Source organism: Primulina eburnea, chromosome 18, assembly GCF_022965805.1.
Source record: "Primulina eburnea isolate SZY01 chromosome 18, ASM2296580v1, whole genome shotgun sequence".
In the NCBI taxonomy this organism is placed as follows: Eukaryota; Viridiplantae; Streptophyta; class Magnoliopsida; order Lamiales; family Gesneriaceae; genus Primulina; species Primulina eburnea.
In genome coordinates this window covers 30,965,868-30,991,440 of record NC_133118.1, presented here as the reverse complement: position 1 = coordinate 30,991,440, position 25,573 = coordinate 30,965,868, and the positions used below count along the sequence as shown (strand labels likewise).

The 25,573-nt window shown below is 35.2% G+C and overlaps 4 protein-coding genes and 1 long non-coding RNA gene across 5 annotated transcripts; 3 read left to right on the top strand and 2 right to left on the bottom strand.

Annotated features, from left to right (window-relative positions):
* The first annotated feature begins 1,612 nt into the window (after window positions 1-1,612).
* Window positions 1,613-13,664, top strand: LOC140819270 (quinone-oxidoreductase homolog, chloroplastic-like). The gene is made up of 4 exons (XM_073179277.1): window positions 1,613-1,663; window positions 9,917-10,168; window positions 10,250-10,432; window positions 13,569-13,664. The coding sequence occupies exons 1-4, from the start codon at window positions 1,613-1,615 to the stop codon at window positions 13,662-13,664; spliced, it is 582 nt and encodes a 193-aa protein (XP_073035378.1).
* Window positions 9,298-17,699, top strand: LOC140819409 (uncharacterized). The gene is made up of 7 exons (XM_073179492.1): window positions 9,298-9,403; window positions 15,621-15,879; window positions 16,000-16,185; window positions 16,481-16,562; window positions 16,678-16,782; window positions 17,114-17,269; window positions 17,366-17,699. Exons 2-7 carry the CDS (start codon window positions 15,643-15,645, stop codon window positions 17,575-17,577), a joined length of 978 nt encoding a protein of 325 aa, XP_073035593.1. The 5' UTR covers window positions 9,298-9,403; window positions 15,621-15,642; the 3' UTR covers window positions 17,578-17,699.
* LOC140819410 (uncharacterized) lies at window positions 10,028-12,945 on the top strand. Its single transcript, XM_073179493.1, has 5 exons — window positions 10,028-10,432; window positions 10,532-10,613; window positions 11,066-11,173; window positions 12,318-12,476; window positions 12,559-12,945. Exons 2-5 carry the CDS (start codon window positions 10,559-10,561, stop codon window positions 12,819-12,821), a joined length of 585 nt encoding a protein of 194 aa, XP_073035594.1. The 5' UTR covers window positions 10,028-10,432; window positions 10,532-10,558; the 3' UTR covers window positions 12,822-12,945.
* On the bottom strand, window positions 12,729-13,059 carry LOC140819411 (uncharacterized). The gene is made up of 2 exons (XR_012115222.1): window positions 12,978-13,059; window positions 12,729-12,941 (listed from the first exon to the last, which is right to left on the bottom strand). It is a non-coding gene; the product is annotated as an uncharacterized lncRNA (long non-coding RNA).
* Window positions 17,700-20,439: 2,740 nt separating the features above from the next.
* LOC140819016 (putative late blight resistance protein homolog R1A-10) lies at window positions 20,440-23,362 on the bottom strand. Its single transcript, XM_073179003.1, has 2 exons — window positions 21,459-23,362; window positions 20,440-21,020 (listed from the first exon to the last, which is right to left on the bottom strand). Exons 1-2 carry the CDS (start codon window positions 23,222-23,224, stop codon window positions 20,561-20,563), a joined length of 2,226 nt encoding a protein of 741 aa, XP_073035104.1. The 5' UTR covers window positions 23,225-23,362; the 3' UTR covers window positions 20,440-20,560.
* Window positions 23,363-25,573: the final 2,211 nt, after the last annotated feature.

Here is a 25,573-nt window from a genome sequence, read left to right as displayed (position 1 = left end):
GCGGCTTTCAAAAACACGCACCTATCCTCCCCCTATATAAAATATGGCAAAAACTTGTGTGAGACGGTCTCACGGGTCATATTTGTGAGACAGATCTCTTATTTGGTTCACCCATGAAAAAATACTACTTTTTATGCTAAGAGTATTACTTTTTATTGTGAATAAGGGTAGGGTTGACCCGTCTCACGGATTATGATCCATTAGACGGTCTCACATGAGACTCACTCATAGAATATAACATTGAAAGTTTCATTTATTTTAACAAACAAATATACTAAATAATAAAAAAAAACACACAAACAAACAAACAAATATACTAAATAACACACCTATTTTTTACAAAAAAATAAAATAAAATAAAATTGCCGTGAAACCTAATTTTTATCTCTAGCTAGTAGGGAAACAATAAATCGAATTTGAGTAGGATTTTATATCATCTGTTTTCATTCCGGCAAAAACTTGTGTGAGACGGTCTCACGGGTCGTGTTTTGTGAGACGGATCTTTATTTGGATAATCCATGAAAAAGTATTACTTTTTATGCTAAGAGTATTACTTTTTATTGTGAATATGGGTAGGATTGACCCGTCTCACGGATTGTGATCCGTGAGACGGTCTCACATTAGACCTACTCTTTCATTCCCATTATCATATGTCCCTATCGAATATTCAATTTCATCTACATCTTTATACTCGTCGGATAATTTAATATTCATGCCTTACTCAAATATCATATTACAATATATATATATATATATATATATAATAATTAAACTATGGGTAAATTGTGTATCAGTACACTTTAAAAACCAACTTTGGTTTAAGTACCTGGAGAGAGAAAATAATTTTCAAAATGCCAAAATTGCCCTTCTTTCCCATTTAAGTTTAATTGATTTTATTGATCCCCACGCCTCCCCGAAATGGTATCAGAGCAAGGTTAATTTATTTCAAACACGAAAATTTTATTATTACTAGCAACTAAATGTATGAGAAGGAGAATTTCGAAAAAATTATGAATCCGAACTTTAGTTCGAGAAGAATAATTTACAAGAACTATTCCAATATTTTGGAATATACACAAGTTCATCTAACTATTGTTAGATATCAGAAACAGGAGAACAAAGGTATGTTCCAATGGTGACCATCAAGTTATGGTACAGATCTGATGGAAACATCAGACACATGACGGTATATGTCATGTATCAAGAAATGAAAAGATTTAGGTACCCCCGAAATCATTTCAATCTCTATTCCAGAAACATTAGTTTCCGAATAGATCTATTCAGATGTTCTATAAAACATCTGAAACAACTCATTGAATCAGGAAACTTATCTCCTGATGAAAGACAGCAGTGTTTGCAAAACCTTGCATACACAAAAGGTAGAATCTTACAGGCCGAAAAAACTAGATCTTCAATGATCTGTTAAAAATGCCAGGGACTACCATCCAGTTCGAAATTGAACTTATTTCCCTGGAAATAATTCAATTAGAACAAGAATTACAGCGAAGTACCTGCTTCACTGAACTCAGGACGAAAGGTATGCGTTTACAAGGTTTAAAGAACCGTAAAAACATACTTCAAAATCAACTCAGAAGAAATTCTTCAGAGAACAATGGATCTGAATAGACAGAAGATCTACGAAGGGAAGCAACAGCACCCTCAGGTAAAAATCTATGATTCAGAATAATAAATTTCTGGAGATAATACCAGACTCCTCTAAGCTCTCTCTGGATCTTAGAGAAATACAGAAAACGTTACAAAATTATGGCAATATGCTATATTATGTACCACAACGAGTTGAAAAGGTCCTAGAGAAACAAGAAGAAATTCTTGAGATCTTAAAGGATATTCAAACAAGAATACAGAAACTAGAACAACAACCAAGTTCTAGTAGAAGAACTTCGGGAGGTTGGTTACCACCATCTTTTGGTACCGAACCTTTGTTACATCAACAAGGGAAGGCCAGAGTGGTGTCAAAACCGTTGACTGAAGAAGAAAAGATGATCAATCTAATTAAGTCTGTCTCAGAAAAGAAATTGATCTGATGACAACTTTAGAAAGGATTGGTTTAGAAGATCTACAAGAGCTTGCGGAATCTTTCGCAAATCTCAAAGTTGTAGATCTAAAGATGAACACAGCAGAAGGTGAAACACCACCTGCAATAACCTGGTCATCTTCTCAGGGACCACCAAGGGAAAGTATGGGATCTCATGATGTAAATATGAGAGAGTCTCAAACTGATTTCCATACTGGTGGAGGATCACACCCAGCGGGAACAAGGGCAAGGAGAACTCAAATTCCTTTGCACCAAACACCCTATGGGAAAACTGTTTTAGATCCTATACATCCCTACGGGGTTATGCTTAACCTTGATGTATTGGACTTCAAAAACAGAGAAGATCTCATAGACGATTGGACATCTGCTATGAGGATTGCAGCAGGAACACTTGATCTCAACAAAGAAGGATTCATTAAACTTTTGGAAATGAGTCTTATGGGATCAGTAAAAATTGCTTGGGACATGACTACACCAGACATGAAAGAGTCAGTCCTAGTTGGGGAATCTCTCAGTGAGATCGCAGGAAAGATGGCTACCCTATTCAAAGCACACTTTATAGGAGTAGACTATTTCAATAATCAAGATACAGAGAAGAAGAAAAAATATACGCAAGCTCTGTATAGTCTTGAATTACATGATATATGTTTGGTAGATGAATACATTATGTTATTCACCAAATATAGATGGAATTCAGGAGTCGAAGAAGATATAGCTATGCAGCTTTTCTTCGCAAAAATGCCAAGTCCTTGGAGAGAAATGCTCATAAGGGAATACGTACCTGGTAATCCAGATACATTGGCAAGAAGAGCCTCTTTCCTTAAAGGAAAATTGGCAGAATGGTGCCACATAGCAGCATTACAAAAGAATTACAAACGACTAAGGAGTATCAACAAAAGAGCTCCTTTGTGTTGTAAGGAAAATGATCTTCCAACGATTATTGGAAGTAAACCACATAAGCATAAGAGGAAAAGTTTTAGGACTCATCCTCATGCACGAAGTGGAAAAAGTTCTTGGAAACCAAGAACTGTATGGTCTAGACAGAAAGCCAGATCTTATAAATCTGGACAAAGAAGCGGACCATCGAGAAGTAGGATATCATCCCAGGCATCGAGTTCATCCCGAAGCACAGGAAGAACACCTACAAAGAAAACTTTCAGAAGAGCTCATACGCGAGCCAATGAAAGTTTCAAAGATTGTAATTGCTGGACATGTGGAGCAAGAGGTCATATCTCGACCAACTGTCCAGAAAATGAGAAAAGAGGTATTAAACGCTTCGATCCTACTCCGGATATAGAAGAAGCAGTTTATTACCAAGATCTCATTCAAGTATACTGATTTGAGGACATTGCCTCAGATGAAAGTATATATGAAGAAGAAGAAGTCTTAAGTCAGGAAGAATCTGATGGAACAGAATCGGAATCTGACTGAAGACGAGGTGTTTCGACACGAAACACATGAAGATCTGTCTGGATTTTTCAGCCAGACAACAATATCTCATAACATGGTTCAAAGAATCATGAGAGAAAACCCAAGCCTACAGAGATATCAAGGTTTCTCTGCAGAACAAGTAGAAAAGTTCTTAGGAAGTCTTGGCCTAAGAAACAGAAAGCATCACCTAATCTATAAAGTTTCTAGAAGGGAAATGGCAATCCCGATGGAACTTACAGGAAATAGAATGGAGATGCAGTTAATTCCTTCCGAAGAAATAAAGGAGGAATTACAAAAACTCAAAATAGAAGTAGCAAGGACTATGTCCTGGATTCATATCGGAGCAATCCAAATTATGATAAAGGCTACTTTCAAAGAAGGGATAGATTCACCAATTGATATCGCCATATGCGATAAAAGAATGGGGAATCTACAAGATTCAGTACTGGGAACAATCTCAGGAAACCTCTGTGCAGGAAAAATTGTAGGAGTAATCTATCCAAGGATAGCCTACAACCTGGCAGATCGAGATTTCAGCCGAGCCTTGACATTACATCAAAACTTCAAGGAAAAAAGGTTGATGAAAGAAGGTAATAGACCATATTCTATTACCTATCAGATTTCATATGCTCTATCTAATACACATCATTCTGAATTGTTTATTAGAAACGAGTTTATTGAAATCCCTGAGATATTTGGAAAAGTTGCGCAGGCAATTTATCCAGAAAGAATTGAGTTTCCTTTAATACAGGAAACAGATATCCAGATCCAAGACAAACCGATTCTACAGAGGAATCAAAGTCTTAGACTGGAACCAAGAAGACTATCTTTTCAAGGAGATAGGATTACAAGTTACAGATGGGATAAAAAGCCTGTCATAGAAACCCAACAGGAGCTGAAAAGTTTTTCTACATTAGGAAAACTTAGATGCCCAGAAGGGTGGAAGGAAGTAGAAATAGTATTTGACATTACAAAGCAAAGGAATCAATTTCCGTGTAATTCAATATACTATTTGGAACAACAGATGATAGGAACTTACCAAGGACTGATTAATATTGGAGAATTGGAGGTTCATATTCAAGGAATTTCAGGAAAAGAATCAGATCGACTGATTCTTGGACTAGAGTTTCTCGAGGAACATAAACCTTGGAAACGTCTAGAGTATGGAATGGAGTTTATGGCAGAAGATAAAATGTGGAAAATCCAATGACCACAAGTCCATTCTCCATATACATTCCAGTGGGAATGTTGTATGAACAATATAAGGCAGAATACTTTGCTGCATATATTGATTCAGGTGCTGGAATATGTACGGCAAAAAGAGGAGTTTTTCCAAATAATTTGGAAGAAGAGTTACCCAAGATTGCTGGAAGAGATTTTTCCAGAAGAATCTTAATCTTATGTAAAGGGATTAAGATGACTGAAATCATGATTGGCGGTGCGGGACAAACACCTTGGTACAAGGTAAAGACACCACCTATTTATTTTCATGATACAGGAGCTGACATATTGTTAGGAAATAATTTCCTACAAATGTTCAAGTCCTATACACAAGAAAATGAGACTAGAAGATTAGTGTTCACAACACCATGTGCTCACAAAATCATAGTCCAGAGACTTAGAGAGGCATTTTACAGAAAATTGCCGATCCAGTTTCGCAGCAAGCGTGGTGATTCAGGAAAACTTCTGAACCCAAAAATGAAGGATTCAAGACGGTTTGGAGAAACAATGCTCCAGTTAAGAGCAGATAAGGAACTCCAACCAGAAGATATAGAATGCCTTAAGATAACTCTACATACAAATGAAGTAGAGTTTGAATCTAAGGTATCACTGGAAGATGTCAAGAAAATGATCAAAGAAAATTACAATGAAGATCCCTTGGCATGGTGGGACAGAAATCAACTCAAGGCTTGCCTTAAAATCAAGGAAGGCAAAGAGTATGAATTTGTCCGTTGTAAACCCATCCCAATGAACATCATTGATCAAAGGGATATGCAGATTATAATCAAGGAACATCTGGACCTTGGTTTGATCAAAGCAGGTATGTCACCATACAGTAGTCCAGGATTCCTGGTAAGAAACCATGGTGAGATAAAACGAGAAAAACCCAGATTGGTTATTAATTATCAAGAAATTAATAAAATTCTGGAGTTTGATGGGTATTTTATACCTAGTAGAGAACACTTGATTAGTTGCATTCGCAATGCCAAGATATTCTCTAAATTTGATTGCAAGTCTGGATTTTATCAGATTCGGATGCAGGAAGAAAGCAAGAAATTCACAGCTTTCTCCACACCTCAAGGACACTATATTTGGGAAGTATTACCAATGGGATTGGCTAATTCACCCCAAATATTTCAAAGAAAGATGGATAATCTTTTCAAAGATTATTTCAAGTTTATGTTTGTTTACATCGACGATGTTTTAATAGCATCCAAAGATATGAATGAACATGTTAAGCATTTAGAGATTTTCTCTAATGTTTGCAAGAAAGAAGGACTGGTTTTATCTGAAAAGAAAGCAGTCATTGCTACAAGAAAGATTGAATCCCTCGGAATTGAAATCGATGAGTCAGGAATAATTCTGCAAGACCACATAGTTGAAAAGGTGCAGAATTTTCCAGAAAGTCTCAAAGACAAGAAACAACTTCAAAGTTTTCTAGGAGTTGTTAATTTTGCTGGGATGTTTATAAAGAACCTAGCAAAACACAGGAAGGTGTTCAGTCCATTATTGAAAAAAGATGCAAGGTTTATATGGACAAAAGAACACACGGAAGGGCTTATCCATTTAAAGGAGGTTTGTAAAAATCTTCCAAAAATGGTTATTCCTCAAGACGAAGATGATCTGATATTATATACCGATGCCAGTGATCATTGGTGGGCTGCAGTATTAACAAAGCTCACACCAGATGGAGAACAACCATGCAGATATTGTAGTGGGTTATTCTCAGATGCAGAAGCCATAAGATGGCATATCAACGAAAAAGAATTTTATGCAGTAAAGAGGGCTTTTGAAAAATGGCCGTTATTTTTACTTGCAAAGAAATTCACTTTGAAAGTTGATAACACTCAAGTTAAAGCCTTTTTAAGGAATAGAATTGAGTCTAAACCTGAGAAGGCTAGATTATTACGATGGCAAGCTTTATGTCAAAATTATATTTTTGATATTATGATAATAAAATCTCATGAAAATATTCTTGCAGATTTTTTAACAAGAGATGGACAGCATTGACATTGATGCTATTATCAAGATGCAGAGGCATTTGAGGGAACACCTTGAAATGCTTCAAACCGAGTTCAACAAGTTAGCTGTTAACGCAGAAGTTGCGGGAAGGCTACAACAAGCTGATAAGAGAATTGTCTCTGATCGAATTACAGGATGTTTACAGGCATATACTCAGTTATGGTCTGTAACGCAAAGGCCTATCCTCCAGGGCATTGAGAGACCACTGGTTTCTCAAATGGAGAGTTTTCGAGTACATGACTTTATACCTGTAGCGGGGGATTCAAATACCCCTTGCACAAGTGTTAAGTCGGGATCATCACGAGATGAGTCGGCTGAAACAAAAATTGAGACTCCTGATCCTTATCTTGAGTCCTCAAATCAACCCTCCACCTCGGGGATTGAAGAGGGAGAGATCAACCTTAGGCCTCGTATTGACAAAGGCAAAGCTAAGGTTGGTACTAATGAAGGTGTAATTTCTCCATTTCAGGTTTAACAGCAGAATTGGGAGAAATTAAAAACACGTATTGGCATTAACCCAGCTACAAATAGGGTTGATGTATCAGGAAAATATCCAAGGGTATGGATGAAACAAAATTCATATCCCAAGGAGGTCAAGACATGGTATGAATTTGGGGCTCTTGCCTCAGTTTATACGACATCACCCAGCTTTCCGGAAATTTCATGTTTACCAAAATGGATCCAGGAAGCTGTTCATGAAACTTGGGCAAATAATGATTATTTGTCCAGAGGAGATATTCTGGAATTGTATTTTTTCAGTGCAGCACCAGAACCAACAGGGAAAGGCACACATGAAGCCTTTCATTTCATCAAGCTAAGGAGGCCAGATTCAAATGTCCAAAAATTTATCAAGGACCCTCCGAAAAAAGAAACACCCCTGGTGTCTTCAATAACTGAAGATGACATTTCTACCAGAAGAGCTTGGGGTATATGGGTCTGTCTTACTGAGATGGACAAAGTCAAGTTTCCGTTCAAATTTTATAATCATTCAGTGAACGGATCATTCCTGTTAAACACTATGACAGGAAAAACCACCAGTTTTGCAGAAGATTTATTCGAGAAAAAGAGAAATCTTTTGTGGAACAGCAAGCTGCCGGCTAGTAAAGAGACTCGCCGAAAATTCTGCAATATGGCACATATAGGAAGATGGTCAGAGAACATCTGCCTTGAATGCCAAAACCAGAAGGAACCTGAATTCGGTAAAGGATTCAAGCCGAGATCTGATCGGAAACACTTTACCGATACAAGCACAAGTGGGGATGGACCACATTCGCATTTTCCTCGAGGACACCGAAAGCCAAAGATTCCTCGACAAAGTTGATAGTGGACATGTGACCAACCCACTAACAAAAGAAGGACCACCATGTGAATAATCATGTGAGTGGAAGGACAAGCACCACCAATAATAGGTGGTAGGTGACTCATTAACCACTAATAATAAAGTGGAAAAAGACAAGAGCATTGGATACCGAAACTAAAGGAATCCAATGAATAAAAAATAACTGGTCCCGTAATTATATCTATAAATAAAGATATAATGAAACCAGTTAATACACCAGGACCAAAACTTAAAAATGTATCATGCATATTTAAGAGTTTTGAAGAAAAGATTAACACACAAGAGGAAACAAGCTGAAGCTCTAAAATCCATAGCCCGAATGTACCGAGAAGATGGAAAAGAGATCTCAGCCGATATATTTGAAACTCATCGTCAATGGTATCTCCATGAGATAAAAGAAGATGAGGAGTTGATGTCAAGATTAATAATCTAGACAGGGACCCCTCAACCACCAAATGGTCCCCAATGCAAGCTGTAAAGGCTTATGAAGATTTGAAATCCGAAGTTCAAATCCGAAGGAGCCTTCTATAAATAAGACAGGAAGAAGGAAGTGAAGATCATCAAATATTTTCTCCATTTCTTTCATACAAGGTTGTAATATTTTCTTTCAAGTTTTATGTGTGAAAAGAGTTCAGCTACAATAGGTAGCTAAACAAGTTTCTCCTCCTCTACAGGAGGTTACTATGTAATAAATAAATGTTTGTGTTTGAATAAAAGAGATCTTTGCTCTCAGCCCCTCTCATGTATTATTTTCAAAATTTTATTTTATATTGTACACTCTAAGGTAGGAAACGAATTAGAGTTGTGCTAAGTACTGCTGAAGGAATCTGTGTCGGTAACCATCGGTTGCGATCGCGTGGTTGGACTGTGAGGAGCAGTCTGTAAAATACGGTGGATACGACCCGGTGGTACTCCGGTCAAAGAGGTATAAAATTTAATTTATTTTACGGAAGCATGATGGGCCGTTAAATTTTAAAAGAAAAATCAATTATTTAAATTAAAACATAAAGGGTATTTTGGGAAGTTGGGTACTAAAACCAAAATTGAAAAACTTTAGGTACTGAAACCTAAGTTGCCCTTAAACTATTGAAAAATATATTTTTTAAAATAATAATTTTGATTTATATTTACAGTGATATTTTGTTATTATTTTATTTTGAAACATATTATTTTATTTAAAAAACCTTTATTTGGATTAGCAATAATAAATTTTGCATTAAATCACCACCCCCACCCCACCGTCCCTCCCCGCCGTTTGAATTGAAGGATAAATTGTTCGACGCAGGAAACAGAGCGCAAGATTTCGTTCTGCTTTTCGATTTCGTCTCAAAAGGGTATTAAACCTATACCTTGATTATTATTTTTCCCGTTAATTATGCGTGGTAGGGCACATTTTGCGCAGTTGGATTTCAAAAAATTATTCTGGTACATGATTCTCTTTGAAGGATGTCAATTGGAATTGTTATAGGGATGCTTCGAGGTTGTTTGCAATACCCGAATTGAAAACGTTGTCGGGATAGTCCAGAATAAGAATTATGAAAATATGGACAATTTCTAACTGACCTGTAAAATATTCAGAAAACATCCCCGGTTAGACCCCCTAAGCCACAATCGGATTCAAAATATAAGTGGTTTGAAAATTTTATTCGCACTCCATATTTTTAAAGTATCTCCAGCTTTTTAAATTTGTATTTTGTTTACATTACTATCACACGATTTTGAACCATCTCTTTCTATCTATCTTGTGTTATCTTACAATTATATATTTTTATTTCACTTGATTCTGAATTGGGAACGTCCTTATGTTGTGATCTTTTGTCTTATATTTGCTATGTTTATCTTTTCAGATGAAGATTGTTGGGTTTAGATATCCAGGTGGTCCAAATGTTCTTCGAATAAAAGAGGTTCGAATGCCCACTCTTAGAAGGGATGAAATACTGATACAAGTAGCGGCGGCTGGGCTAAACGTTTTTGACACTTGGCACCGACGGAATATCCCATTTTATTGGATTGATTTTGGTTTAAATCTTGGATATGAGTGTTCGGGGAAAGTTGTTGCTGTTGGCTCAGATGTAATCAAATTCAAGAAGGGCGATGAGGTGACTGTTAATTTATTAATGATTGAGTAGTTTAATAATTAGGTTTGTTATGACAACACATTGTTTTTCTATTTGTACGAGGTTTGTGCAATTCTTTCTCTTGGGGGTGGCTATGCTGAGTTTGCAGTGGCTCCTGAATTTGATGTTCTGCGGATTCCTTCTGGAGTCTCCCTCGTCGAAGCAGCAGCGTTGCCGGAAGCGTCACGGTTAATTTTTTTTGCTCTTTCCGAATTGGTGAACCTTACACCTGGCAAGAAAATTTTGGTATTGCTATTTGTTAAATATAAATATATATATATATTAATTTTGATAATTTATAAAATATCGAAACCTAAAAAATGTTGGTTTTGAGAACAATTTCAGATACATGGGGCTGCAGGGGGAATTGACATGATTGCTATTCAATATGCTAAGCATATTGGTTGTGAAATATTTGCTGTGGCAGGTAATAGTGTTATCATTTGCGGTTTGATTTAATTTACCCTATGCTAATGCCTAAAATAGTAGCATTCTAACTATTCACGTGGTTGTGCATTTGTTCTTTTAATGCACTTAAATGGAGAATTTTTGTGTGCTCGAGTTATCTATGATTAAGGAATATAATGTGGTGTGTCATTTTAACAACTTTTGTAGTTATGTATCCATCGGCTATTTTGCTGCTAGTATAAATTAGATTCTGATTCAAATTGCCAAATATCTCCCATGTAATGCGGTGGTCAGAATAAGTGAATGATCTGAACTCGGTAACCAGTGTGAACGAAACATTGTTCTCGCACGGTGAAATTTAAAAATAATTTTTTTTTTAAAGTCTTGGTGACTGCCTAAGCACCACGTCCATATCCCGCCATATTTTGTGAACTAGCATAAAATAATATGTGACTAAATGTACCTTTTCAGGAATGGAAGAAAAGCTTAAACTTTGCAAAATGCTAGGAGCCCAAGTCTGCATCAACTACGAAAAAGAGGACTTCTGCAAGAGGGTGAAGGCTGAAACAGGAGAAAAAGGTGAGTGCAGAATTATCATGCATTTTTTACTTTTCAGATCCGTGTGTTATTAGACAAGTATTATCTACTTATAAATCAGTTAAAAAAAATTTTCACTTTTATCAATAATACCGATTCTTTTCCTTATGAGAGAGAGAGATATGTTATTATTTTACCCGCATGCATATAGTAATTTAACAAGTTAACATTTTTGATTTGGGGAAAATAAAATTAAGCACTCAACATTCTTGGTCATATGAGCAACCTGGAATCGTCTAACTCATAGTAGGTTCAAATATAATAACTAAGGCTATACCTTCACTGACGTGTTAACAAATGGCAAGATAATCATGTACAAAAATGAAGCAACTACAGATTTTAGGTCAATTGTTATATGCAGCATAGATACCATTTTAGATTTTAGAAGTGATGCACATTCGTGTGTGGGGGGGATTTTTTATAACGAGCTGTGGAAATATAATAAATTAAGATTTGGCGATAAGGACTGCCTAATGTAATGTGGAAGCTAGAACATCGTCGGCTTGTCGAGGGAGTGGAGAAGTTCAAAATTCCCTCATATGTTTAAATGGTTCTAATTATGTCAAGTCTTACAAATTGTTTGGGGCCTATGCATATGCGCTTGTAATTACTTTGTATTGAAAGAACAATTGACCTAAAATCTGTAGTTGCTTCATTTTTGTACATGATTATCTTGCCATTTGTTAACACGTCAGTGAAGGTATAGCCTTAGTTATTATATTTAAACCTACTATGAGTTAGACGATTCCAGGTTGCTCATATGACCTGTGAAAATGATGCGTAGACTGTGTATAAGTTTGTGCTGATTGGAGCATATATGTATGATCACAATGCAATTCACTTGTGTGGATATGAGTAGCTGGTATCCTCAGTTGAACAGAAAAATAAATGGAAGACTGTAAATATGAAGGCGAATCCGCAAAACATGTACCTTTCGACATGGTGTGAGTAGTTTTATGCACTTTCGTTGAGATATTACATATTTTTATGATTTAATGTGCATTATATCAAACGAGAAAAAGAATCTTGGTATATTTGTATTCTACCAAATGTTAGTGCTTGATTTGGTAAATATCCCGGATGTGACATCTCATTTTTTTTGTTCTAACTCAATCATCTTTTTAAGGAGTGGACATAATACTAGATGTCAGTGGGAGAGACCATTTTAAAAAGAACTTGGATTGTTTGGCTAGAGGTGGGTCTCTTGTCATTTTAGGGCACAAGTTTGGGGATGAGGTGGATATTGATCTTTCCTTCCTCGCGAAGAAGGATGTTAGTGTCATAGGTACTATTACTTACTATCTAACAATATCATTCCTCTTATTTTTAGATGATTTTATTAATATCTTGTTGTTAATGGTATACAGGGGCAGACACAAGGAAGTTACATTTATTCCAAACAAAATTTTTGTCAAAATTTTGGCCTCTAATAGAAGCTGGACATGTAAAGCCAATAATTGGTAAAATTTTTACCTTCAGTGAAGCCGCGGAGGCGCATAGAGCTTTGGAGAAGTCTAGTATTCCAGGCAAATTGTTGTTAGTTCCACCAGAAGCAACAACAGCGTGTGACATCCGTTCGCCAAGAATCCGAAGACCAATAAACCGTTTTCGTGCCCACTTTTCTTCGTGATTGCTATTAGGTTGACATGTTTAATATTCCAAAATCTCTGTTAATATGCCTGACAAGCAAGGAAAATATGAATTTTGATGAGTTTTTGGTTTGGCAATTGCAGTAGCCAAATCTCTAGAGCTTAGGATCCGTGAGATGGTCTCACATGAGACTCACTCATATAACAATGCCCTCTTCTTCGTTGGCGAGCATTTGATTTTTCCAAACAAACTTCTTTTTGGACGAACATGTCTTATATGTTAATGTCAATTGTTTTTTATTAGGTTAGATCGGTTCAATAATTTTAGTTTTTTGAATAATCAATTTGGTATTCTTTCATTGGTCCATGTGCTTAACTTTGATTTTTCCAAACAAACTTCTTTTTGGACGAACATGTCTTATATGATTTGCTTGGTTATTGAAGTTATCTGACTAACGTGGATTGTAGGATACGATGCTATCTTGGAGGTTTACCAAATATACACAACGATAGTTAAAAATTATACAAAGTAAAATTGTACATCGGAGAAGATTCCAAAATTTTGTAACCTAAAGTAGATAGGAAATGAATAGTGAAGAAATTTCAAAAGAATTACAGATTAATAAAAACAATAATATGGGCTCGCATGAGTAGGAAACAAATACATTCAAAACCTTTAAAATTTAAAATTTCATTTACTATATTATACTATTAGGGCCCGTTTGGTAGGTAGTATTAACGTGGGATTGATTACTCATACTCTGTTTGGTACAATTTTTACATTTTAGACTGACTACTCCTTTGACAAATTCACTGTTTCTGTAGGAGTGTACATCCATGCTTCTTCGGCTGATTCAAACTATCCACCTACACCCAAGAAGTGAAATCACCCAAATACCCCTGCTTCTAAATACCCCACTTGCATCTTAATCTACTTTACGACTCTCTCGGCAAAGCTTCTTCCTCGATTCGGTGCCCTTGACCGCTGCTCAAGACCTTCGAAACCGACAGTGGATGACCAAATCCCCATGTCTACCATAGATCTGCAGTAATTTGTAGCTTATTCGTAGGTAATACTTGCTAAATTCCAGCTTCTTAGCTACGTCTCATTGTCGATGTATCAGGTGTTGCAGATTTCCTTATGCCGTTGATTTATGCCCAACTGGGTTTTCATTTGGCGTCTGATTGTAAGAAGAACAGGACGTAGATTTTTTAACGCAAAAAGGCAATGGGAAATAAATAAATAAAAAAAATGAAGGGTATTTTGGTCTATCCATTCGTATCATCATTTTATCTTCCTTCTAAATTTCACACCACACGTGATGTTACATATCTCTTAAATTAACTATCTTCTCATATCAAACATTTATCAATCAGATTAATAATCATTCAATTATCACATCCTACAAACCAAGCGGACCCTTATTCTATAAAATATGATAGTGTTTCTGTCCGACTGTTTGATTGCACCGATCAAACCGGTTGAACATATTTTGATATGTTGATCGATTCGATTATCCGTTCGATTATAAAAATAGTGTCTAGAACAACATATATAAAAAATATTTTAAAAGTTTTAAATTTTAATATAATCGATAAATTTTGAAAAAAAAATATGATAGTGTTTATATGATTTCTAAGGATAACTTAGTAAAATTTTAAAATTTCAAATTCGAATCATTTTTTCTTCAAACAAAAATGGATTTGTAAATATCATTTTTAAGTTTTAAACCAAACACCAAATGGAATTTCAAATACTTGAATTTCCAAATCTAAATCCAAATCCAATTCCAAATCCCATAAAATCCTATCAAATCATTGCCAAACACACCTTTAGTATTTTTTTTTTTAAGAATTAGTATTTTATTATTTGAATAAACATATAAAAAGTAAAACCCCTTTTATCGACTGAGGGTTCTCTCTCATATTATCGGAGCCCACTCCCACCCCCACCGTCCCCGCCGCTTGAATACAAGGATAAATTGTTCGACGCGGAAACAGAGCTCAAGATTCGTTGCTGATACTTCTGCTTTTCGATTTCTTCTCAAAAGGTTATTAAACCTATTCCTTGATATTTTTTTTTCTGCGTGGTAGGGCAGATTTTGCACAGTTGGATTTCAAAAAATTATTCTGGTACTTGATTCTCTTTGAAGGATGGCAATTGGAATTGTTATAGGGATGCTGCGAGGTTGTTGTGATACCCGAAAACGTGGTCGGGATAGTCCAGAATAAGAAATTTGAAAATATGGACAATTTCTAATTGCCCTGTAAAATCATGGCATGGATTTCAGAAAACATCCCCGGTTAAACCCCCTAAGCCACAATAGGATTCGAAACAAGTGGTTTGAAAATTTTATTCACACTTCCACGACCAAAATCCATATTTCTAAAGTATCTCCAGCTTTTTAAATTTGTATTTTGTTTACATTACTATCACACGATTTTGAACCATCTCTCTCTATCTATCTTGTGGTATCTTACAACTTAAGTATGATTCGTTACTTAATTTCAACTTGCGAATGAAATCAAATTTTCAATCCACATATTTTGAAAGAATTTGCAGTGTACTTGATTGATCATACCTTTTTCATGTGATAGTTGCCTAATATTATGTTGAGAGAGCATTATGTATTGAAACTCAAATGAGAGTTCCTTAATTAATTGATCACTATCCTCCATTTGTTGGTATATAATATTAGGTTAGTATCCTTTGCAGACGATGTGGGTATGTAATTTAAATTTAAGCACGTTAAGTTTTAATATAAAATGTAATTATGATGGTGAAATTTTAATAAATATCATTTTTGAGTATTGATTTCATTGTATCTATCTTTTTCTAGCAATCATCGTCTTATTTCTACAATGGAAGCGATGGTAGTTAAAAAAAAATGGTTTTCGAATAGTTTGGAGCACCGAAAGGTTATATTGCCTGAAATCAAGGACAATGAAGTAATGATCAAGGTGTGTGCCGTTGGGGTCAATTGGGGTGATATAATTGACGTGGTTACAAGTGATGATGGTCTCTGCCCAGGCCTTGAATGCTCTGGAATAATTGAAGCAGTTGGAAGAAATGTCATCAGTTGGAAAATTGGACAAAGGGTAATCATCATCTCTCCCCCAAGCAATGTTATAAAATGATAAATCATGTTTTTCTCCTCTCATCTTTTCTACCCTTATGCCGACTGCTGGATGAAGCATTTTCTCTTTTTACAATTTCAGGTCTGTGCCATTCTTCAAGGAGGAGGGTATGCTGAAAAAGTGGATGTGCCGGCAGACTTTCTTCTTCCGTTGCCCGATGATATTAATTTAGCTGATGCTGCAGGCTTACCTTTTGCATCATGTAGCATATGGTTAGCTTTATTCAAAATGCATGATCCCAAGACACTTCGAGGTAAAACAGTACTGGTGAGAACCGAACCTAAACTTTATAAGGAGTTCATTCTAAATAGTAACGAAATGGTTTTGGATCCATATTTTTATCTGCACATGTTTACACCTAAATTTCAAAGTATGATAACAACCTTATGTTTATAATTCTCTGTGTTCTTCGTCATTGAGGCAATGTGCTTTCTCAAGTGATAATTAATAGTTTAGTAAATTTGTGTTTAATTGTGATGTCAGAGTTTTTCTTGGACATATCCTTATCTTTTGTTGCAAATTATCAAAGTCACTAACAAATTTAGAGTTATGCAATGTTTAGATTCGTGAAGGCACCAGCGGGGTCGGCGCATTGGCAATACAATTTGCAAAGTACATGGGCTTAAGAGTTATTGCCGCGACAGGTGATATTTTTTACCCCATGACGATGTTAAACCCATTCTCCTTTTCATTACAATTTGTGATGTCTTAATTGTCCATCATAACATATCTTCATTGTTGTTGATGCTTTTCTAAAAGGACGTAGAGATGGGTTTTATATCTGTCGTGGTTTTGGCGCTGACATTTGTGTTAATCACAAGTCCAGAGACTTTGTGTGGGACGTCCTGGTGGAAAATGAAGCAGGTAATGTTGCACCAGTACCTATCTTTTGATGGTTGGCATGATTTTTTGTTTCTCCCCTAACATAATTTGCTAAGCACCACGATGTGGTGGCTCGTATATGCTGCTTAATGAGTAAACAAATAATTAAATATTTAAATCTCATGTCTTTTAATTGAAAATATAAATTCAATGGATATTTTCGTCCCCATTAGAATGGGTGATGTAATTGCGTTGTTAAGGATATTGTAGGGGGGAGAAGCGATTCGTATAGCCGGCTGCATTTAGTGGGATAAAAGGCTTACTGAAATTGTGTTGAGAGTTTTTTATTCCAATTTGTTAATCATCTTTTCAGATGTTGATTTTGTTATTGATTACGGAGCGTCCGATCTTCGGAGAAACTTCGAGTGTTGTGGTTCCAGGGGTAAGGTTGTCATTATAGATTTGCATGGAAGGGATCATACTAGGATTGATCTTGCTCTACTACAAAAAAATCAGGCTGAAATTAAAGGTGAAGTGTGGGGGTTTCTTTTCAATAGTATTTGTTGGCTTACAACCCTCATCCCCGTTATTTTCTAAGTGTACAATCTATTATTATTGTCTGCAGCTTTCGATCTACGATCTAGAGATTTGGATGATAAAGCATCTGTGATTGCCGAAGTTAGAACTCATTTTTGGCCTGCTGTTCTTCGGAAAAAAGTTGTCCCTCAGGTTGAGTATCGTTTTCCAGTGACTAAAGCTCCGAAAGCTTTGAAACTTTTAAAGAAAAATGGTAGCATCGGGAAGATTATCTTGTGTATGAGCCAGTTTCAATCTTAAAATGGACGAAGTTTGGTTAATTTTGTTTTGAGACGACACATAACTTCCTATATCCAATAAGCTGTTTTAGGAAATTATAAATTGTGTGGTCTTGTTTAAAAATAAGTTGTTGATGTTAAAGCGAAAAATAAAGAAACTCACGTGAGACGGTTTTACGAACCAAAGAAGTTCAAAAGAGATCTCTCATGTTGGTCTAGCAAATATGTTCAAAAAACATGTTAAGTCACTTTGTTAACACATTTTTTTTTAAAAAATCAATAAATCAACAAAAAGAAAACGGCTATAATATGCGAATCACAAAAAAAAAAAGCATTATCTTATGTTTTAGTTAGTACCATAAGCTAAATTTTCTTACTAATGAAAAAATAAAATTTAACTGGTTTTTTTTATCCATTTAATTATTAAATTTATTTCAAATTTTTTTTAAAAAAAATCAGTTTTGATAAAATAATTTCTCTTTCCAAATACTTTGGACATTAATTAATTATATAAAAAATTCCTGAAAAAGGTTTGGTCAATGGCACGATAACTTGATGTACAAAAATATGTCCTGATATCTTTATTACAAAATATCAAATGATTTCTCAAACTCCATTGCATTTCGATTGGCCCGAACGTTAGCTACTCTGGAGTATAGTCTGGCAATGGTAAAATAGTAAAATAATGATAACATTAGATTGTTCGCTTATGCGTAATCTGATTAGGTTTCGAGAGAAAATGTTATTTTGTTTAGTTGGAAATAGAAAGAATCTTGTCATATATGTGAATAAAATTCATACATGTATGAAATCAAATGACAACTTAAAAAGTAAAAACTTGTGTGAGACGGTCTCACGAGTCGTATTTTGTGAGTTTTGAACTGGAAAAGACTTAACTTGTGTGCAAGTGTACGAGAATATTATTATTTGATTCATCATGTTTTGCTATTTTTGTATTTGTATTATTTGTTAATGAAATTATTGTTATTTCTAAATTAATCATATAACTAATGGTGTGAATCTCCTTGGTGTGGATGATTTATTTCTAAGGACAAGTAATGATAATAGATTAAGTCTCTGTAACGATCTCACATATTTACATTTGTAAGACGGATCAACTTGGTCCATATTTGAAATGAAAAACAATATTTTTGGCATAAAAAATAATACTTTCGATTGGTCAGTTCGAATTAGAAATTTGTCTCACAAAATTGATTTGTGAGAAGATCTTATAGAAGTTTTGTGACGATTAATATGAAAATTTCCAATACAAAAATTTTACTTTTATTAAGGCACAAATATATTACTATTAATTAATCACTAGGTCCTGTGAAAAGTTTAAATAACATAAAATTCCTTAAAAATATTAATAGGATAAATATTTAATAGCTGTGTAAAAAATTCTCAAACAGATTTATCACATTTACGAGGGGTTTTATTTATGTCTGATTTTTAAAAAACTTAAGCTTTGTAATAGAATTATTTTTACACATGTCGATTTTTCAGTATATTCATATTCTTCTTTGCAAATACAGTGTTTGAAATCAGAAATTGTAAGAAATTTGGCGGATTTCTTACGAATAAAGTTGCAATTATCGAACGCATTCTGACGCATGGCATAACATTACTTATATATTAGAAAATATCTCTTTCTCAAAGAATAATCCAACATATAGTGTTAGAGTTTATTTAATCTATTATTAAAAAAAACATATATAATTATAGTTGGTATTTTAAATATATGGTAAATATATATTTTTTGTCTATTTATATACATCGTTTAAGTTTTAAAATTTAAAATATATAATTATATTAATATATATATATATATATATAATAAAATAGAATTACGCTTCGATCGGTTAAATCATTTTTAATTTAGAACGACTCAATTATAAAAAAAATTATCTTAACTTGGTTAGTGATGGGTAATGAGGCTCAAATTAATTGTAAAAGCCCAAGCCCACGATTAATTATAAAAGCCCAAGCCCACTATTTACTCCCCAAAAAAATCTATAAATAGGAGAGTATTCTCATTATTGAGGGGGAGGATTTTTGATACTTAAAGCTTTGAGCTCTCAATTACAATCTTGACTTGAGCGTCGGAGTGTTTACCCCGGCGCCTTTGACATTTTGTTTGTGACGCAGGTGATAGCCCACAAAGATTTCTTTCCACCAGCTACTTGGACCCGTTTACGATCCTGTAAAGTAGTTCGGATAATCATAATTTTTGGCTACATCAGTTAGCATCCACAATTCCATAAAGAACAGATACACGAAGCCGATTTTACTCACAAATATTTGATATTCCGAATTTTGTTAAAAAATTGAAGAAGAAATTCGACAAATATTGTAAACCATGTCGATGATATTAAATCATATGGCCTAATAAAAAAGAATGTCAATATTTCATTTCATGGAAAGGTTCAATTAGTTGGTTCAAAGACAAAAAAAAGTCGAAGTGATCATCTATCTTTTTTTGTGTGTGTGTGTGTGTTGGTGACAGAGGATCCTGAAACCAGTACACATCGATTGTGCACAAGATGAATTCTCGGGTTTAACACAATAATTTACAAACCATATTAGCCGGATAAACACAAGGCCCTATACAACATACTTGAATCAAAAAATTGTTAAAAATATTATTTTTATACTGAGTAAGTTAGCATACGAAATATCATGCATTTGCAGATGATTTTTCCGCTAATTAATACCGCCAGAGGCTTACTTTTACGTTGATACCATTTTCTTTGTACACAAATAAAAGTCACAATTGATACTTTACATACACTACTGAAGTTACATTTAAAAGTGAAGATTTCTATTAATTTTTTCAGTGGATCTTAATTTGGATTCCAACAAAAGTGAAACAAACAAAGCCATGGATCAAACTGAGTGGATATCTCATCCTCTACTTTCTTGGATTATAAGTGGAGCAAAAATCTTTATTCCAAACAAACTCAAATTTCTTACAATTTCTGATTTCAAACGCTTCAATAAAAATTCTACATATCCTCGTGATTAAAGACTTTAACTTGAAAAGCATAATTCCCATTGTCATGTTGTTGCTCCTGGATTCGCATTGCTGAATTCACTAATGATTCACGACAGAACCATAACTCAATAAGTTGAAGTGAATCTATTTCTCCTAATCCATAAGGAATCTCATCGATATTCCACCAAACATTCTCGAGAGTCAAGCTTTCAAGGCTTGGGAGATGGTCTTTTTCCACATCCCACTTCACCAAATAATCTAACGAAGAATAAAAGTGCTTGAGTCGAAGAAATTGGTCTTCCATTGTCGTCCACTCGGAATCTATTCCGATATCATTTTGTACTATCTCGAGCACTTGAAGTTCTGGGAGAGACCCAATTATGATCATATTTTCCCAAGGAAAAGGAACTCCTCGTAGAGTTAACTTCTTGAGACTGATTGGAAATGCGTAGTTCCATATCAAAGAGGGACTACAAGAGCCAGACACATGGCTATAATTTTGTAGACCTATAGAGACTTCTAATTCTTCAAGACTTTGTAGACGAAAAAGATTATTAAGATTAAAATCATCCTGATCATAAGCGTACCCCTCGTAAACAACTGTCAACTTCTTTAGATTCACGAGTATTTTGATGACATCTTCAGTAAATATGAAATTGGAAACTTTGTCAAGTGTTTGTAGATCACTTTTGTTGATGATTCCTATGTTAGAGGGATCCGATAAATGATAGGGGAAACTCATTATCAGATGCCTTAACTTCGGCATCCTCAAAATTTCATAGGGTAATTGCAAATCTTCGTTGTAAAACACATTAGCAATTATAGTCTCGAGATTGGGAAGTTTGGATAATGAGGCAAAAAACTGGTCGAGGTGTGAGATAGTGTCGTCTATGAAAAACGAAATGTACCTTAAATTGACGAATGTTGAGATTACTCCTGATAAATCACACCAAGTCATATTGGGTGAATTCAAGGTACTGAGGTGCCTAAATTTCGGAGAGAGCGTTGGAAAATCCCATGTCTCCACAGTGTTTTCCATATCGTAGAAAATTGTACGCAAACTTGAGTCTTGTGTTTCCGATTCCTCTAAAATATGTGCGGAATGTGCACGGAGACGACGCTTTGGGTTCTCTATGGCATCAATACAGACATTTCTTGTGGACGAGACATGATGAAAAAATCCATCTTCTTCAGCTTTTGTTATACAAATCTTCCTCAAGAGATCATGAATTCCGACGGCTACGAGTTCCCCATCTGGCCATTTCTCACTCACTAATATCATATTTCTATTCACAAGATCCTCCAAACATCCCTTCCCCACATCTTCCAAGCATTTAGACTGATTACTTGGTTTAAGAAATCCCTCTGCAACCCACAACATGATTAGCTCAGAAACATCAATTTCAAAATCTTCTGGAAAAGCTGCAATGTAAAGGAAACATGGCTTTAATCGCAGAGGTAACCAATCATAACTCAAACATAGTATCTTTGAGCATTGCACCGAGATTGTGGATTCCATTGAGCTTATATTTTCCAAAAGACTTTCCCACAATTCTTCTTCCATCTTGTTTCCCGAAGAAAGAAGCAGTCCTGCAACGACCACAATCGTGAGAGGAAGTCCCTTGCAGTTTCTTGCAACCTTCTTCCCGAGTTCCACCAGGTGGAGAGGACAAGATTCTTTCCCGAAAATCTTTTCCTCGAGTAGTTTCCAACTTTGATCTTCATTCAAAAGCTTCATTTGGTGGATCGGAATACCGGATGATCCTGCATAATCTGCAACGTCTGATAGCCTCGTAGTTAACAAGATTCGACTTCCATTGTCATTATCTGGAAATGCCATCTTCAAATCATCCCAAGCCTTGGTACTCCATATGTCATCAATCACAATGAGATATCGTCTACCGCTGAGATTTTTGTGCACTAGTGTTGCCAATTGGGCTTCGCTCTCACCGGATCGTTCATTAAGATCAGTGGTGTATTTCTTGAAGGATTGAAGAAGCTCCAAAAGAATATCTCTTCTTTGGTACTCTCCAGACACAGTAGTCCAACCCAAGATGTCAAAATACTGAGAGCGGAGTGAATCCTCGTAAGTTCTTCTTGCTAGAGTCGTCTTCCCGATTCCTCCCATCCCAACAATGGGGATAATTTGGAGTTTAGACGAATCTTCATACAAACATTCTTTAATAACATTCAGGTCATCATCAAATCCCACAACCTTGTTCACAGTGACTTCGACTGTGGATGAGTGATCAACGGGAGAAGAAAAAGTTCTGGATCGGAGATCTTCTGCTGTATCTCTGTTCTTCATCTTCGCTGTCTCGTCCAAGATAAAATCAATCCTTTCAAAAGCCATGTCCAAATCTCTATCCAAGCTCACCTCGTGATCACGACGAGCCTCGAAAGAACTCCTATCATCATGAGTTGTTGATACTGAACCCAGATACGAATCCACGAAATCCTGCGCTTCATATGCAGCGTTTCTGATTTCATTTCCCACACGATCATGTCTTCCACGATGCTTCCCCGAATAATCTTCCAAGAAAGTGACAATGGAATCAACTTTTTCATGAAGGGAAATGATTTTCTCTTTGTGAAGGGGATCGATATGTTGTTGAAGATCCAAAATCTGGTGGAGTGATCTAACAAGTGAGAGAAGCGCAGCATAAGCTGCCATGGCCGGGAGACAAAGATGGACTGAAGATGGAAGGAGTTGTAGTTTCAATTTGCTTTCTGAATTTGTGCAAATTTACCCAAATATGAATAGAACATCTTCATTTCCCAAGATTATGGCACATGGGCGGCCAAAATGACAAAGATATGGAAAACAAAATTAATAATCGTACCAGCGGTTACCCACTTATATATAAAAATCAAATTAATATATACAAAGCATCTTTCATTTCATGACAGCGATTTATGGGTTAGTATGTCTATTTTCTTAGAAAATTATTGATATAAATATTTTTCAGAATATCAAAAAAAGTTTTATAAGTGGAGAAATCATTACATGATACTTATATACCAAAAAATTTATATAAGAATATTTCACGAGTTAATTTTCTGAGTCGAATCTTTTAGTCATCTAACAAATATAGATCCATAATATTGTATCACAAACGACCTACTATTTTTTTTTGTTTAGAAAAGAGATTTTATGCACTCTTAATTTTCATGTTAATTGTTGAACTATTTGGATAAATATAATGGATAATATATGTGTTATAAAATATGGATTATTGGTCAGTTGTTGCCTCCACAAGAATCCCAGCCAGAGGTCTACACTGATAAAACCATTAAAGGCATTATCGTGGTAATTTTTCTTCATTATGTATTTAACAAGAACAAAGTTAATTTGGGTATGTAACGATGCAAATATTAAAAAAAAAAAATAGAATCATTTGTGGAAGCTGGGATTTTATTTTTTAGTTAATATTCACTAAAAATAAAAGTTCTTTTAAAAAATGTAGTCCAAGATATAGAGCACAAAATGGATCATATCATAAAAATGTAGCATTTTTATCCTCTCTTTTTTTGTCTTTTCTTTTTATTCATCTGATATATGTTAAATTAAGTTTTGCATCTTCTTTTAATCACCATATGTTCAAGTTGGTCAGACAAGTAAATCTTACAAATTTGGATATCCAAGGATACTTTATATTCTAGTATTCTCAGAATCGTTTGGTATGTTTGAATCAGTTTGATGAGATAAAAAATGATAGATAAAATGAGAGAGAATAAATTGAAAAATAAAGATAATAATATGAGGATTTTGTTCGTAGGGTAATGGCTAATTGGGTAATTTCTGCATCTTATCACGGGTCCTGTAGAAATTGGTATTCACAGTACCTGGGCTCAAGAGGGCTTAATTTTCCCTCTTCTACAGTGATTTTTCACGGGCCATAGGTTATCATTGATTCGACAAAAAACCAGTCAAACGTAAGTTAAATTCATCCTCCTCCTCTAGTCAACCCTACCAAACAGGCAAGTTTGTAATATTACTCACCAATATCAAATATTTGTCATCAGAAGTTCATCTGATTTTTGCTTCTCAATCATTTGTGGTGCTGTAACAGCAATTGCAGTATTGACTTTCATAATCTTGATTGGCCCGTAAGTGATTATGTACCACATATCACCATCTTGCGCAACTAAATGAGCTAATCTTGATCTACTAAATGCAGAAGAAAACTTTTGGAGTAAGTGCGGGATCCTAATTTCCAAGATCGTATTCATTAGAATCATTGATGCGAACCTGAAAATCATTGTTTCTATTTTCATGTTGTTCCTGAATTCGCTTTGCTGATTTCACTAATGATTCCGGACAATGTTTTAACACAATGAGTTGAAGTGAATCAATCTCTCTTACTCCCCGAGGAATTTCATCACTCTGTACATGCCGGAGAATCAAGATTTCAAGGCTTGGGCAATGCTCTTTTTCCACTTCCCATTTCACCAGATAATCTAACGAAGAACGAAAGCATTTGAGTCGAAGAAATTGTCCTTCCATCGGCGTCCGATCAGAAAATTTAGTGACTTTTATCCTCATCACGTGGAGCACTTGAAGATTTGGCAGTGACCCAATTATGGTCATATTTTACCAAGGCAAAGGAACTCCATCCCGAGCTAACTCCTTAAGACTTGTTGGAAAAGCATGGTTCCATATCATCGAGGATTTATGCCATTGGCGCACGAAAACATGTAGTTCTTCAAGATTTTGTAGACGGAAAAGATTGTTTAGATTAAAAGAATAGCCTGTACAAAACCACTTCTCAAACACAACTCTCAATTTCTTTAGATTCACGAGTATTTCGATGCTCTTTTCAGTAAATATGAAATTGACCACTGTGTCAAGTGTTCGGAGATCACTTCCTCCAATAACTTCCCTATCAGAGGGAGATGATAAACAAAAGGTGGTATTCATGATTAGATGTCTTAACTTCCGCATATGCCGAATTTCATATGGTACTTGCAATGGATTGTTTTGGCTAACGCAAGGTACATGAGCAATTATAGTCTGGAGATT